This window comes from Acinonyx jubatus, chromosome D3, assembly GCF_027475565.1.
Source record: "Acinonyx jubatus isolate Ajub_Pintada_27869175 chromosome D3, VMU_Ajub_asm_v1.0, whole genome shotgun sequence".
NCBI lineage: Eukaryota > Metazoa > Chordata > Mammalia > Carnivora > Felidae > Acinonyx > Acinonyx jubatus.
The window spans coordinates 36,049,017-36,064,764 of record NC_069392.1 but is presented as its reverse complement, the minus strand read 5'-3'; the positions used below and the strand labels follow the sequence as shown (position 1 = coordinate 36,064,764).

Genomic DNA, 15,748 nt, shown 5'->3' with positions numbered 1-15,748 from the left:
GGTACCTTTCATTCATTCCACCAATGTTAGCTGCTGAGTGCCTTTCAGGATGCAGAAAAGGTCCCTGCTTACCAGAAGCTTATATCTATAGAGGAGATAGTGGACACAAAGCAAGCTAGAAACCAAAGGGGATCACTTCATGACAGCGAACTGGAATGGATACAAGGGATGGATGGAATAAACCTTAGCACAAGGGATTGACCAGCTTCCTGAGGGCATACCGTGTGCCACCTGCCATCACTGATCACTGCAGGGTGGGAGACCTTTGTTCTGCCTTTCCCAAGATCAAACATGAAGTGAAGGTGGCCCCCATGCAGCTGGAGCGTGGCATAATCAACTTGGTTCTGATGAGCCATGTAGTAAATCAGACCGCTGGAGGCAAATGTCCGGATACTTAGCTGAACTGAGAGCCTGGAGGAAAACAAGAGCTCAGGCCTCAGAAAGAAACTTTCACATGTAAAAATAACCTCAAAGAGAGAATCTAATAACTGTTTCAACCTGTGTATTTAACATCTCAGCAGAGAGTCATTCATTATTCTTTCATTCATTCATCCATCTGTTCACCCAACTAATAGTTACCACATACAGATGTCTGCCAGAGACTGTTCTAGATGCTGAGGCTGGAGCACTAAACAAAGAGGAATGTCCTTTCTCCCGCAAAACTAATACTAGAAATCTATCAGAGATAAAATTGGGTCATGAGAGGCCAACTGGTGGTTTTATTACAGAGGGCAGGCAGCTCTGAAAAGGTGCTGTTTCAGCTGAGCTCTGAATGGCAGGAGCAAGCCCCACAAAGCTCAGCACTTTGTTTGCAGACAGTGCCAAGTATGCTAAAACAATGGGGTGGATTTGGGTGGACAGCCAGGAACCCCCTACCGGGGCTCCATGGGAGACAGCACCACACAGCAGTGGAGGGAAGGCTGCATCTGGGTATCCTCCCGCAGAAGAAAGCACAACACTAAAGCACTCTGGGACAGGGAGTGTTAAATATCAAGGCAATTTGTGGCACAAGTGTTTGCTCCTCTTGTTAACACTGATGAGGAAGAGGGTGATGGCTCTGAGAGAGGTGATGGGCTCCAGAGGCAAGCAAGATGGGGAGCAGGACCCTTCCTCTGTGGTGCAGGGGAAGAGGTACAAGGGTGGGGACAAAGGCAGCAGGGGTGCTCTTTTGGGTAGTGGACAGATGAGAGTTCTCTGTTCACTGAGGCAGTCATCAACTGGGGCATGAAGAGAGGCTGTGGGAATGCACAGAGTTTTGAGATAAGAGAAGCTATAAAATTTTTTTAAAAAATGAACATAATAGAGAATAGTATTGGCTACTCATGTAGTCTGGAGGTTCCATCTCAAATCAGTGGCCATGGCTTTCAAGTCAAACCAGGCAAGACAGAGATACGTACTTCTGCAGACTTGACCACCAATGTGGATTCTGGTACAGATTAGGAAGTATGAATTTTTCCTGGGGCCGTGGTGGAAGTTTACAAAGGAGCACCTGTGATAATGGCACTGTGCCCATCTGTATTGGGGATAAACTATTCTAGGGGAGTTGTAGAAGGAGGGTTTGTGAGAAAGCATGACAGGTTCAAGGTCTTGATGCAGCTGAGGAGCTGTTGGAATGGGAGGTAACAGTAGATATGAGGAGGACGGGGTTAATAGGATGCTTCAGGTAGAGATTCTGGTTGGAAGTGGGATGGATATTTACAAAGTAGGCAAGGGTGTGTGTGACCGTGGGGAGAATGTGGCTGAGGAAAAGCCCTCTGACAGGAGCCAGAAGACTTGGAAGGTCCAGTGTGGGGTGGCCAAATTCATGGAAAATGATGGCCCAAGTTATGGAACAAAGACGCTGAGGCAAGGTCTGAAGACGGTGCCATAGGGGCAGTGATCACAGGTGGCCGTAACACCAGGTGCAGTCTGAAGGATTCAGAGGAGAGGAGGAATGTGGAATCCCCAGGCCTCATCTGTGGGATGTGAGCTAGCTTGGTCAAGGAAGAGCCCTTGGGGACAAGCAGGTGTGAGGGCAAGAAGGAATGTGCAGATTGGTGTGGGTGTGGCACCAGGGAGTTTGAAAGGCACAGTGAAAGAGTTTGGGTGGACAATTTGATCAGATTAGTAAATGCTTACAATAGAATGGGGTTGAAAGTCCAGAGGATGATAGATCTAGAAGACTTGAGATTCTAGAACAAGATGATTTAGAGAGACTCCCTACCTATGTGCTTTCCTATATTTATACAGAGGCAGCAGCTAGCCTTCATCAAGAAGGGGTAAGGACAAACCACAGGAACCCCACTGGACCACATTTTAAGCATCTGGTTTGCACAAAGGCTGCATTCCTGTCTCTGCCATTTGGTTGCACGTTGAATACTCCATAATAACATACAAGAAGCTTCTGAAAAGACTCATTGCTGAAGAATACCTCCTGGATTCATTTATCGGTGAGACATCTAATAAAGACTTTAGAACACCCACCTCTTTCTGACAGCCAGCTGATTGAAGGGCAACACAAAATGGCTGCTTTGCATGAGGCCAAACTGGTGAGCGTTGGGGATGTACTCTGGGGCTCTGTCCACAGCACACTGCCCCTGTAAGACACGAGATGGACTCTCAGCCACACAGAGCCAGGGCCCCCACTAACGTGTCCCAAGTTTTCCATGAAAAAAATATCTCAGAAGCAACTGGATCAGAACACCAATAGCCACAAATACATGTCTGCGCTGACTGATTCTCTGCTTTAAGTAATTTACTTGCTGAGAAGGCAGAGCTTCTGTCTTTCACCTCAGTCCCACTCAAGTTTGCTTAAAAGTCCCATGACTATTCATCAGGCCAAAGGGGCAGAGGCCTTGCTGCTGCCCTCCCCTGCCTCCCACCCCGGGCAAGGGCTGGAGGGGATCAGTGGCAGCACATGTACCAGGAGACTGGAAGTGCCCACAAGTGACCAGCAGGGGCTCCGAGCCTGACGTCTCCAATTCCTCCCAGACAGAGCAAGTCCAGCTGAGAGGAGCGAGGCTGAAAGGGGGGCTGCTGGGGAACCTGCAGGTTGCCTGGCCGCACCCTCCACACAGTGGCTCTGAACCACGTGAGGCTTCAGACTCACTTTTCGGCTTGGGGTAGGTGGACGCTACCAGGGGAGCTGTCCTGAGCTCAAAGATTGGTCCTGCTTGGAAGGTACTGCTTTTTGTATGACTGAACCACCATCTAATCAGAGTGCATGCTTTCAACCAAGGAAACAGAGAAATCAGAAAAGGGAAAAGAAAATGGAAACTAAGAACTGCCATTAAAAATACTTGGCCATGGGGCGCCTGGGTGGCTCAGTCGGTTGAGCGTCCAACCTCGGCTCAAGTCATGATCTCTTGGTTCAGGAGTTCGAGCCCCGTGTCAGGCTCTGTGCTGACAGCTCAGAGCCTGAAGCCTGCTTCAGATTCTGTGTTTCCCTCTCTCTCTCTGCCCCTCCCCTCCTTACACTGTCTCTCTCAAAAATAAACATTAAAAACTTTTTTTGAAAAGTACTTGGTCAAAATTGGCTTTTCCTAGATGAATCAAATCTTTTTTTTTTTTTAAGCAATAATGGAATGTTCAATGGCTTTTACATAACGACTTATTTTCTGTTTCTGACTCAACCCGAAGTAACGATGAGTCCTTATAGAAACTCTGCTACAAATCTTGGCTGTACGGCAGTCAGATGAAGATGGCTGTCAGGGCTTGTGGTCTGTAAATGCTGTGCCGTGTCATCAGAGAACTATTTGCCACCCTGCCCCTGCTCTGCTTTTCATCACAGGGATGAACCTTGTGACCGTTCCTAGAGTTCTTTGAAAAATGGCTTCCTCAGGGCGCCTGGGTGGCTCATTTGGTTAAGCATCAGACTGGTAATTTTGGCTCAGGTGATGATAGCATGGTTCATGGGATTGAGCCCCATTTCAGGCTCTGTGTTGAGCATGGAGCCTGCTTGGGATTCTCCCTCTCTCTCTTTGCCCCTCCCCCCCCCCCCTACAGACACATACACACTCGGTCTCCAAAATAAAGAAAAAGTAAAAATGGCTTCCATCTGGGGGTTTGGAGGGTGGGTCAATGGAAAAGGCTGGAGTGTTTCTCCCTCCCTTCCAGCTCCAGGTGGCCTCCCTGACAGCACCTTTCTTCTCTGTGCCCCAGTACTCACCAGGAGACCCTCTCTGCTCAGACTCACTCCCCCTGTTCCTGGTAGCACCACCTTCTCCCGTGGCACTGTTGTTCCATTGTGCTCCTTCAGCTTTCCCAACACCTTTGTAACAAGGTCCCCGCTTTTGTTCTGACTGTACTTGACTGATACAATTAAAGAAAGCCCCTCTTACTAGACTTGGTAAAGGCTGAGGCTCTGGCGGGAGCTCGCTGTCCTCTCCATGAAGAGCCAGCTTCGGCCTTTCTGAAAGCAAGCAGGTGTCCAAATCTACTTGTTCATAACCAACCGCACTCGTGAAATCCAAATGTCTAGATACAAAGTGTTTATAAAATTAAGATACTATGTACAAGCCAACACAGGAGCCAAAGTCATTTGATTATTGAACACTACAGTCTTATGAAAAACCATTATTATATTACTCTTAGTGAAACCAAATTGACCATCTTCCAGTGACTAGAAGTCTGTAAGTCTTATATATTCCCTCATTTGATTCTTCAACCCACCCCACTCCAGCCCCTCCCCGTGTCGTCCTCCTGGCCATCGCTGAGCATCCCTCAAGATTTGGCTCAAATGCAGCCTTGGTCGGGGTAAGAGAATGAGTCTGTCTCTGGCTCTCACACGACTACACACTGGCCTCAGTTAAACACTGATTTCTTTCTTAGAGATTTACACTTGCCAGGAAGTCCTGACCTACACTTTTCATACTCCCTTCACTCTGCAGCCCTTGCAACATGTCCTGTCTGCGTCTACCCTCTTGGCACCTTCTGAGGACATGGCTGTGAACGGCATAGAAGCATTTCTGCCCTATGGAATTCTCAGCCTCAGGGCTTTCAGTAGTAAGATGCTGAATCAGTTTATTTATAAACAGAGAACTGGGCAAATAAATCAACTGTACAAATAAGTTGTACAAACCAAGCCTCTGACATGATAATCGTGCTGAAACCCAGTGTAATGTTTTATTCTTCCAAAGTCCAAGGACTCCTAAGAGGTTCTTTTACAGGGGACACTGCGACCATCAGAGATCCAAGCCATTGTTTAAGGTCTCAAGGCAAATGGGCAGTTCAGGCAGGAGGGAGCTTGCTTGTCCTGGGCAGATTCTGGCTCCGCACCCCCACCTGCAGGTTGTAGCCCCGCTTTTGTGCCACCAGCATTCTTAATGCAGGCAGGAGGCAAGTGAAGAAGAAATAAATACCCATGGGCATGTGGGCATGTATCCATTCTCTTACTCAGAATGAGCTCCACAGGGAAAACAGACTTCCCGTTCTTAATTAGGCACTAATTGTTTCAGGAGGAGCCATTAAACCAAAGCTGCAAGAAACCCCACCATAAAGGTTCCTTTAAAGCAGTGAGCTCAAGACAGCAAGAAACTTGCATCACAAAATCTCTATGTTCCCTGCAGTGCATGTCAAAAGTGTATGTTGATAGTCCTGTGGAACTGATGTTCATTTTTTTTTTTTTTAATATATGATTACCAGATATATCCACTATTCTAATCCAGTAGAATCCATTTGGGAGACCTTTGCAATAGAATAGGGCTCGCTTGTTATTCAGAAACTTGTAGGATTTTAGGTAATCTCAAACAGCAAAATTAGATAGCAAGTCAGGATCAGTACTCAGCTTTAAAAAATTAGGAAGTGCAAAAACATGTTGAGAGCAGTTACACTTACTCCATGTTAAAGATCAGGTTTTTGATACAGCCGTGAAATGATCTTCCCATCTTGAGCACTGATGTCCCCTCACCCTCTGGAACTCCCCCTATGTACAGGCTGGATACATTTATTGTCCTGCTTTCTGCTGATGGGCCCAACTTCATTTCTACAGGATTTGTCTCATCCATTTGGACAGTGATAACGCTAAAAGGTCAAAGGAGAAAAGAAAAGCTTTTAAATGTAATGAAACATAACTATTTTAATACATAATTTCACAAGTTCTTAATGACAGAAGTTCCCTGAAGACAAATTTTAACGACACTAAGTGAATAAAAAGGGGAGTCTTAAAAATTAACACTTACAATTGAACATCCTCCCAAAATGAATCACGTTATTAAATACTATTGAGTTCAGTTCACTTGGGGAGAGTATTATTCTTTTACTTTACCTGTGATAAAATGTCCAGCATGCTTTTGAAACATTTGGTCTACTGCTTTGAAGGGATATATGTAGGAATGCTGATACAACACTATTTACTATTTTACTGTTTTCTGTTTACTGTGTTCCTACTTACTGTTTGACATTATTATTTAGTATTGATAGAATGCTGTCTACTCACACTATGGTACTATCTGCCACAGAATTAATCTGATGTAAAACATTTTATACTGGGCCCCAGAAAAAAGTAGGGTTAAGGTTTTTTAATTGCAAAAATTCCACAAATATCTTATTACCAAGCAGATGAAATTACTTTTGAGGAAGGGTTTCTAGAAGGGCTCCAGAGTTATTCTGGAGCTGTAAAATCTCTGAATTTTCCTGACTTCATCCTAGTCATCCCAATCATTTTACTGCAAAGAGTATCCTAACGTGGTTCCTACTGTCGGTCACCAGGGCCTTGTATGTGAATACCTCCCAGTCCTCATCAGAGAGATGGAATGCTCTTGCCCGTCACCATATGTGCCCTTGGGAGCACGCAGGACAGCTCTTCTCAGGTTTGCTCCGTCCCCAGAGTTAACGTGTACTTCAATGTGGCCTTCAATCAGCATGATGGAAAAGAAGGCCTGGGAAGGTTGCTGAGAGATTTTCAACAGAAAAAATATTGCCACGTGATTTTTAAAATTATCATGAAGACAATATGAGAGTATTAACAAGCAATGTATTAAGAATATCACCATCTAACACAACTCTTTTAAATTTTGTTTCTAATCTCTGTTCATATGATTTACATTCTGCTTTATGCTCTTATCATTAACCCTATCAAACATTTCCCTTTCTACTTCATACTTTTTATTGCCACCATATGTACTAACAGATACATATACTGTAAATCATTGACCGATTTATTGTTAAAAATTTAGTTTCCAATTTTTCTTACCATACATAATACTTTTGTTTTTTGCCTGTGAACACTTTTTTTTTTTTTGCCTAACGTTTCTAAAAGTGGCTTTAAAAGGTGGAAGAGTTTGGAAATTATTAAAGCTTTGAGAACTATTTTGCACGTTGAAAATAGGTCCACCAGCAGAACGGGAGTGTGAGTGTTTCACAATGCCCTTGTGAGCATTCTGTTTTGCTGAACAAGCAGCAAACTATGATTAAGATTGGTGGAGGCAGGGCACCTGGGTGGCTCAGTCGGTTAAGCATCCAACTTCCACTCAGGTCATGATCTTACAGTTTGTGGGTTCGAGCCCCACATCGGGCTTTATGATGACAGCTCAGAGCCTGGAGCCTGCTTCAGATTCTGTGTCTCCCTCTCTTTCTGCCCCTCCCCCACTCGTGCTCTCTCTCAAAAATAAAGTAACATTAAAAAAAAATTTTAAGACTGGTGGAGGCAAACAGTCTATTGGTTCCTCAAAAAGTTAAACATAGAATTATCATGTGACCTATCAATTCCACTCCTAGGTATATACCCAAAAGAACTGAAAGCAGGTAGTCAGACAAATTCTTTGATGTAAATGTTCATAGCAGCATTATTAACAATAGCTAAAAGGTAGAAACAACCCCAAATGTCCATCAGTGAATAAATTATGTACATATAATGGAATAGCAATTCAGCCATAAAAAGGAAGTACTGACACATCCCACAATGTGGACAAACCTCAAAAACATGCTAAATGGAAGACACAAAAGATCACATGCTGTATGAGCCCATTTATATAAAATACAGATCATCAGGAAATTCAGAGATACAGAAGGAAGACCGCTGGCCACCAGGGACTGGGCTGCTGAGGGGACAGGAAGGGCCCGCTTGACCGCACAGGCTATTATTTGGGTGATAAAAATGTTTTGGAACTAGATAGAGGAGGTGGCCTCACCACATTGTGAAAGCACTAAATGCTAACTGTTCATTGTAAAATGGTTACTTTTATGTTCTGTGAATTTCATCTCAACTAGGAAAAAAAGAAAAAGATTGGTGGGGCCCATAAACCACTCTGTCATGGTTAGACCTTCGCCAAGTGGCTCATGAGGCACTAGGAGTCTATACACTGGTGTTCCAGTCCTGGCTCAGACATATATCAGCTGTGTGACCTTCAGCAGGTTAACAAGGTTCTCTGAACCGATTTCCTCCTCAGCAAAACGTAGGATAAGAAGCATTCACCCTGCATTGTGGCTGTGATCATCACACAGCAATGTCTACAAATAATCTTGCACAAAAGAGGACAGTATGCTGTGACCTCTACTTCATTAAGACCGTAAATTAGCATTCTGTAAAGCCTCTTCAAATTACGTGATATATGCAAGTTTGAGCAAAAGAAAGGGTAAATCTATGCTCTTAAAATGGAATATAAATATGGAAACCCATCAACTTTTCTCTCTTCTACAGCTGCCCCACTGTGCTGATCACAGGCCACATTTCTCTTTCTGCTGACTTCAATCCTATTTGTAGATAAGGAAAATTGTGCTCCATGGAGCAGCACACTAAAAAACTCTACAGAACTGAAGGATTTACTTTCTTAGCCTTAGAATAAAGAGTAGCCACCTAACATGTGGGAAAAAAGCTCTGAATGAGCTTGAAAAGAATGAGGGGTAGACAGCAAGTATCTGCCTTCTCAGTAGTTAGACAAGAAAAATGACTGTGTACCACAAAGAGGTCACTGATTCATAGGGGAAGACATTCAGCGATAGTAACTGCTACTTATTAAAATGCACACTTATAAACAACTGGCCACACTGCTACGATAATGTTCACGACCAAGTCATTTTCCAACTAGTGCTTCTTGAGCTTGTGGCTGAATAACAATAGCATTTGAGCTACTCACCCCGTGGGCCTGCCGATGACCCTGCTTCTCCCCATGCCTGCCCAGGGCAGCCAGGATGATGCCACTGCTGTTCTTGGTGGCAAATGTTGCCAACAGTTCCGATTCTGGCAACAAAGACCTGGGTGACAATTCAACGTAGCCACCTTTCAAGAAGCTAACAGTTCGGATAGGCTGGTTAAAAAGGAGGCAAAAAGAACACCATCAGGACTCCTAAGCACTGAATCGCCCATGGTGGGGTTTACTGCTGGTCTCCCCATCATCTCTTTTCCATCCATCTCACTGTGTTAGATTTTACTACCTTACTATGTTGGTAAGTCAGTGGACATTTGCAAAAACTCATTCAAATATTAATAAAAGGCTTCCCACCTCCAGTATACAGCCTTTTCTCACTCCATAGGAATTTCTGAGTAAATCAAAGGTTGATCTGGATATTTCCAGGTTTTTGATACAGCCCACATAGCTTTTGCTGGTGACACCTTTCCTGTAGGGAAGGGCACAAGAACAACAAGATTTGGATTTTATAACTCCATTTTTGAAAGAAGGAATAAAAATAGACCTACAGGTAAAGAAGATCTGCTTCTATGTGTCATTCTGCAGAAATGTCTAAGTCTCCCACTAAGAAGGGTATTGATGGTGAAGACTTTAGGTCTAATGAAGGCTCTCCTTAGGACCAAGGAAAGGGGTTGAATTTAGGGAGTTTGACTAAATAGCTACCTAGACAAAAATGCATCATATTTTAAGGGAAAGTACTGTAGTCACTGCAATTTAAATATACTCATTAAAACAGGCCAATTATAAGAAAGACAGTACACAGTCATAAGGAAACAATAGCACATAGATTGAAATCCAAATCAGTACTATATTTTTCTCTTTGTTGTTATTTATTTTTAGAGAGTGTGTGTGTGCACATGTGAGCAGCAGAGAGGGAGCAGGAGAATCCCAAGTAGGCTCCTCACTGTCAGCAGAGAGCCTGATGTGAGGCTTGATCTCACAAACTGTGAGATCATGACCTGAGTCAAAATCAAGAGTTGGGTGCTGAACCAACTGAGCCACCCAGGTGCCCCACTACCATATTTTTCTTAATAGAAGTTGCCACACTGCTGGTTGGGGTGAGGCTGTAATATGATCAGTCTCTCATTTCCAAAATATGGAGATGACTGAACATCTCTTAAGTTATATTCTGAAGCATCAGCTAGTCACAGGAGAACTCTGAAGTCACATGGTTTCCAGCTAGAGTCACATCTCACTTTCCTTTCCCTCTGTGTTGAGTAGTGAGCTGCAGACCATTAGGCAACTACAAGATTTAGGGCAGATTTTAACTTTTCTGGATATGTTTCTTCCTTTGTAATTGAAGAGGCTGGTCTTGATAGATACCCAGGTCCCTTCTAGCATAAAAGTCTGTTATTTGGAATGTCTTCCTGGAAAGGGGGATCTTTTCTCCATTGTCTGCACAGTGTCCATCTCGGTAGAGTACAGATGAACTGTGGCACAGCTTGTTGCTACAGGAGCACCCACCCTGCTGCCACCATGTGAGGAAACGATATCTGGAATCGGGAATTAGGAGACTGGCTTCCAATCCTGGCTCCATCCTGGCAGAGGGGTAAGACCTGGGACAAGTGACCAACTCCCCCTGAAGTTTAAGTGTAATTCATTTCAAGATGGGGTGTGGGGGGAGGGTACTGGTGACTGTGGTGGTAAGCTGTGTCCCTTGGAACTTTCAGAAATTTCTGGCAAAGAAGAGGGGTGAGGAGTGAATCTGGACTGCTCAGCTTAACAGCAACCAGTGTGGACGCGCTTCTGTGCCACTGATTAGGAGTGCATATAAGAACTCAGCTGTAGTTAGCGCTATAGTAGTAGGGTAGTAGCTGTGCTACTAACTTCTTTGAAGACCACTGGGCTAGGTGAATCAGTTTGGACATTTGGTAATCCCACTCCCCAGAATCTATCTTGCCTCGACTGCTGGCCTTTGGTATAGGAGGTTTTTGTTTTTAATGGTGTGAAAGAAACTTTGGGCTTCATTTGTCCAGTCCAAAATGACACAACTAAGAACAAAGACCCACAGAGATCTTATGCAAATTATTAAAGTCACAAAGCTAAACATGAATCAGTGTTACAAAAGGATCTCACTGCCTTCTCTGCCACCTTTCTTCCAACTTCCTGATGCTGGTGTTTCAACTTTCACATACGTTATTCATTCTCATCACACAAAGGAGAAATGCAGACAGCATGATTTTTTTTTTTTTTGCCCTGAAAAAGATTCTACTATTCTGAAATGTCTAGAAGGAACAACTTATGAGTGAAAGTGGGGTCTAAGAATACTGTACCATATTAAGTAACAATTAGTAACAATCACTAGATGTTCTAAAGGCAACACATAGAAAATCATTAATTTTACTGCAGGAGGATTTCTTTACATCCCAATTAGTAGACACACAGTGGTTTGAATCAAGGCAGACGTTAGGGATTAAAATTTGTCCCTCACAAAAGATGATGAAGTCCTAACCCCCAGTACCTGTGAATGTGACCTTATTTGGAAATAAGGTATTTTTTGATGTAATCAAGTTAAGATGAGGTCATTAGGATAGGTCCTAATCCAATATGACCATTGTCATTATAAAAAGGGAAATTTAGGGGCACCTGGGTGGCTCGGTTGGTTACGTGTCTAGCTCTTGATTTTGGCTCAGGTCATGATCTCGTGATTCATGAGATCGAGCCCCATGCCGGGGTCTGTGCTGACAACATGGAGCCTGCTTCGGATTATCTCTCCCTGTCTCTCTGCACATCCAAAAATAAATTTAAAAAGGGAAATTTGGTCACAGAGACCTACACAGAGGGAAGACAGTGTAATAAGAAACAAAGAGAAAGCCATCCACGAGCTGAGGAATGCCTGAAACTCCCAGAAGCTAGGAGAGAGGCATGGAACAGATTCTTTCTCACAACCCTCAGACGGAAGCAATTTTGCCGACACCTTGATTTTGGACTTGTAGCCTCCACAGTTGTTTAAGTCCTCTGGCTTGGGGCACCTTATTATGGCAGCCCTGGGAAACTGACACATTTGGCAATTACAGGCATGACAAATGGGCCATGTGATATACCTTACTATTCTTGACCTAGGTAATCCACCCACATAAATTGGATCTTTATCTAGACGATTGAGGTCAGAAGATGCTCCTGGAGTTTCACCTTGCTTCGTTTCTTTATAACTGGTGTTATATGCATCGATAACTGCTAGGAGTCCTAAAATGAGATCAAATAGAAGAGACAAGAAAATGAAAATCACTTTCTGCATTAAAGTAAAACCAAAGTTCATTTATAAAGACATACTCTTTCACATTCTGCACATTTGACCAGGGAGTGTTCTTGACTATTAAACCTCTGTACAAACGTCAGTGAATCCAGAATATACAAAACTAAAATGACAGTAGTGTGTGGCAAAAAAGAGAATGGATTTGATCCTTGATTCCAATTCAGCATTTAATGTTAAGTAATGCACCTGGAAACCACAGAAAAATAGAATTATAACATTTCTCCAGCAAAATGTGAATCCTGGCGTTTAGCATTTCAAAGAAAACAATGGCTTTCTATTAGAGTATCATTCAAGAATACCCAAGGAGCCACAAAGTACATAAAGACTGCTGATTTTGGAAGGATTTCTATTTCTATGAGGGTGACCAGTATCTCCTTGCCCTTCTGTGCACTTAACTTGCTTTCGGTTTCTCTGGAAGGCGATTTTATACCAGGTTCCGTTGTTATAGCGTCTGTCTGTAATAAGAGCAAGAGGCCCTGAACCCAGGTCAACTGTAACTCTAACTCTGCCACGCACCAGCTCGATGGATACAAAGTCTTTCTGTGAAGAAGAGAAAAGAGTTACCCAGGGCTATGTCATTCTTACAGATCCCCTTTCCCTACCAAGGCAAGGATGGCAGAAGTCTTCCAAAGTCAAACTCAGAAAACTGGATCTGGCCTAACAGTCAGAGGTCTCTGTTAGGAAACTAAAGTGTCCGGGAAGACTTTCTAGAATACGACACTGATATAAAGGAGAGAAATGCATTGTTGCCCAAATCCACAACTCAGTAAGAGAAATGGAATCTTTGTATCTTTTTCATTGAGATTACATGGACTAGTCCTAAAAATAAAACTAGAAGATCCAGAGAGATCACGTGCACAATAGGATAAAAATAACATGAAATTCCTGTCGATGGAATTCAAAGGCCACAGTGATCGCAGTGAATGTGGAGCAAGATATATAAAAGTCAAAATTTAATAACAAATGTTACTGCTCTCTACAATGATTGGAAGGCTGTTTTCTACTTGGTACTCTGTACTGTATTTTCCAAAGGTTCTTTGGTGAATTTATAATACATTTCTTAAAACGGGGAAATAGTATGGCATACATATGTATACATTATATTTGCATATGCTCATGAAGCAGTCATTAAACATAAATATCCTCCTAGCAATCTGACTGTATATACATGGTGGAGTCTGCTGTCCCATAAAGCCTCTTACAGTGCCGTTTGAAGCAAGGTAGAGAAGAAGCCCGTTGGGTGAAAAGGTACTAAAAAGCATAATTATCTGAGTCACGGTAGCCCGGAGCGTCTTCTCCACAACCGAATAACCACTCCCATCAAAATGGAAGGACGAGTCTTCGTTCTGGGGGCTGCAAAGCAGAGCAGATGAAATACAATCTATTCTCAGGAAGGCAGTTAAGGAGAAGAAATACCTTTACTGAGTTCTCTCCCTCACAAAAACTGGTAGAGCTATTATTTCCATAATCTGATAAGGAGCATAAATCATATCTTAAAATATGCTTGCCATGAGATTATGCAAAACAAATGCCAGTTGCTTTATATGGAAAGGAAAATGTAGGCAGTGTTGACTGTAGTAAAAAGGAATGTCTTCAAAGGATGGATAACTGCTCTAAATATTTCTACTTATCAAGTAGACTCTTTGTTCCAGTGTCCTATAATGTAACTGTCCTTTCTTAATTCCAAAGCTTTCAGAGTAATTTTTATATTAGCATGTTATCACCCTCTGCTGGTTTTAACTAATACATCAGCTAAACTGGAGTAATGATGGAAAACAAATCTACATCAATGTAGCAGGACCACTGTGCAAAAAAAAAAATCACTGATTATATATATATATATATGAACTTAGAACAAAGTTATTTAATACAGACCTCAGTACTTCTCAGGTGAGTGTTTTCTGGTGTTCCCCACACCTCAAAAGGCTGACTTTGTTTACGCTTTAATTATAAAGTAAGTTTATCTGGAACATGTCCTGATAGGTTTCAAAAATGTTTCTGGGCTTCAGAGTGAAACTTGGACCTTGGTGTGTTTGGGGTAGGAATTTGTACTTCTCCCAGTGGAATAAGCAAACTCAGTGCCGTATCTCCAAGCAGGACAAGTAACCAAATGGTGACACTGTTTCCATCCACAGAACAAACATAGCGGTGCTTTGTGAAACCTGGGGTTTCAAATTGATAGCTTCCCACAGTCCAGTTTTTTCTGTCTTTCGACCTCTTTCAGGAAGTGTATATAACTTAAAGGAAATGCACTCTGCGTAAAGAAACTATAGACAGATACCATATGGTTTCACTCTTATGTGAATCCTGAGAAACTTAACAGAAACCCATGGGGGAGGGGAAGGGAAAAAAAAAAAAAGGTTAGAGTGGGAGAGAGCCAAAGCATAAGAGACTCTTAAAAACAGAACAAACTGAGGGTTGATGGGGGGTAGGAGGGAGGGGAGGGTGGGTGATGGGTATTGAGGAGGGCACCTTTTGGGATGAGCACTGGGTGTTGTATGGAAACCAATTTGACAATAAACTCCATATATTGAAAAAAAAAAAACACCATCCAACTTCGGCTCAGAAAACAAAAAACAAAACTATGGCTTAATTCTCTGTTATTTAATTCCTAAAGCTGTGACTTCCTACAAGCATGTTCCATTGCTCTAGCTCTTGGCTGACCAGTTTCATGGGGCTAAGGACGCGGACTCTAGAACCAGATTGTTGGGGTTCAAATCCCAGTCCTTCAATTTACTAGCTGTGTGAACTCGGAAAAGTTACCTAATGTCTCTGCGCTTCATTCTTTTCATCTATAAAATAAGGAAAACAATAGCTCTCAGGAAGGCTGTGCGTGATTTAATACATGTCAAGTTCTTTAGACAATGCTTGGCACTTATATGTTCAGTACATTTAGCTCTGATGATTCTGCTTTGTTCAGAGGTCCCTGAAGGGCTGCCATTTTGCCTCTTAAAACCTGAACCTCAAAAATTAAGTACCTTTTCAAAGAGCACACCCAAGAAAATAGTGAAACCAGGTTTCAAAGAGAACTCCAGAAATCTGTCTTGTTCCGCTGCACACACCCTCTCCTTCCCCAGAACTCCTGAGTTCTCTGTTCTCAAGAATGTGGACTCTCTACTTCTGGCTTCTCTCCATCAGCAGGGCCTGCCCCAATGAGGCAGCACAAAGAGGGGTGCATTCAAATGAACCAACTTGTGAATGCACGTCTTCGGAGGTTCTTGACCCGGGGTCAATGACACACTTCTGGGGCTTGTCCCCTTGTGGGTCAGGCTTCCATTCTGTAACCATGAGGCCCAGGCGCCTGATCACAGGTGGGCCACAGGAAGGCAGCTCCAGGTCCCTGCCCAGACAAGAGGCCCCGGCACAAATGAAAGCAGGGTTGGCAAGA

General features: G+C 43.1%; 1 protein-coding gene across 2 annotated transcripts in view; it reads right to left on the bottom strand.

Moving 5' to 3' along the window:
* LAMA1 (laminin subunit alpha 1) overlaps window positions 1-15,748 on the bottom strand; it is a 166,081-nt gene that overhangs the window by 6,717 nt on the left and 143,616 nt on the right. For both annotated transcript variants that reach the window (XM_053205731.1, XM_053205732.1), the window contains exons 49-58: window positions 13,563-13,713; window positions 12,758-12,900; window positions 12,149-12,292; window positions 9,420-9,534; window positions 9,054-9,224; window positions 6,706-6,869; window positions 5,815-6,000; window positions 4,320-4,455; window positions 2,464-2,576; window positions 222-411 (exon numbers count right to left, since the gene is read on the bottom strand). In XM_053205731.1, coding sequence (XP_053061706.1) covers window positions 222-411; window positions 2,464-2,576; window positions 4,320-4,455; window positions 5,815-6,000; window positions 6,706-6,869; window positions 9,054-9,224; window positions 9,420-9,534; window positions 12,149-12,292; window positions 12,758-12,900; window positions 13,563-13,713 — 1,513 coding nt within the window. The remainder of the gene's footprint in view (window positions 1-221; window positions 412-2,463; window positions 2,577-4,319; window positions 4,456-5,814; window positions 6,001-6,705; window positions 6,870-9,053; window positions 9,225-9,419; window positions 9,535-12,148; window positions 12,293-12,757; window positions 12,901-13,562; window positions 13,714-15,748) is intronic.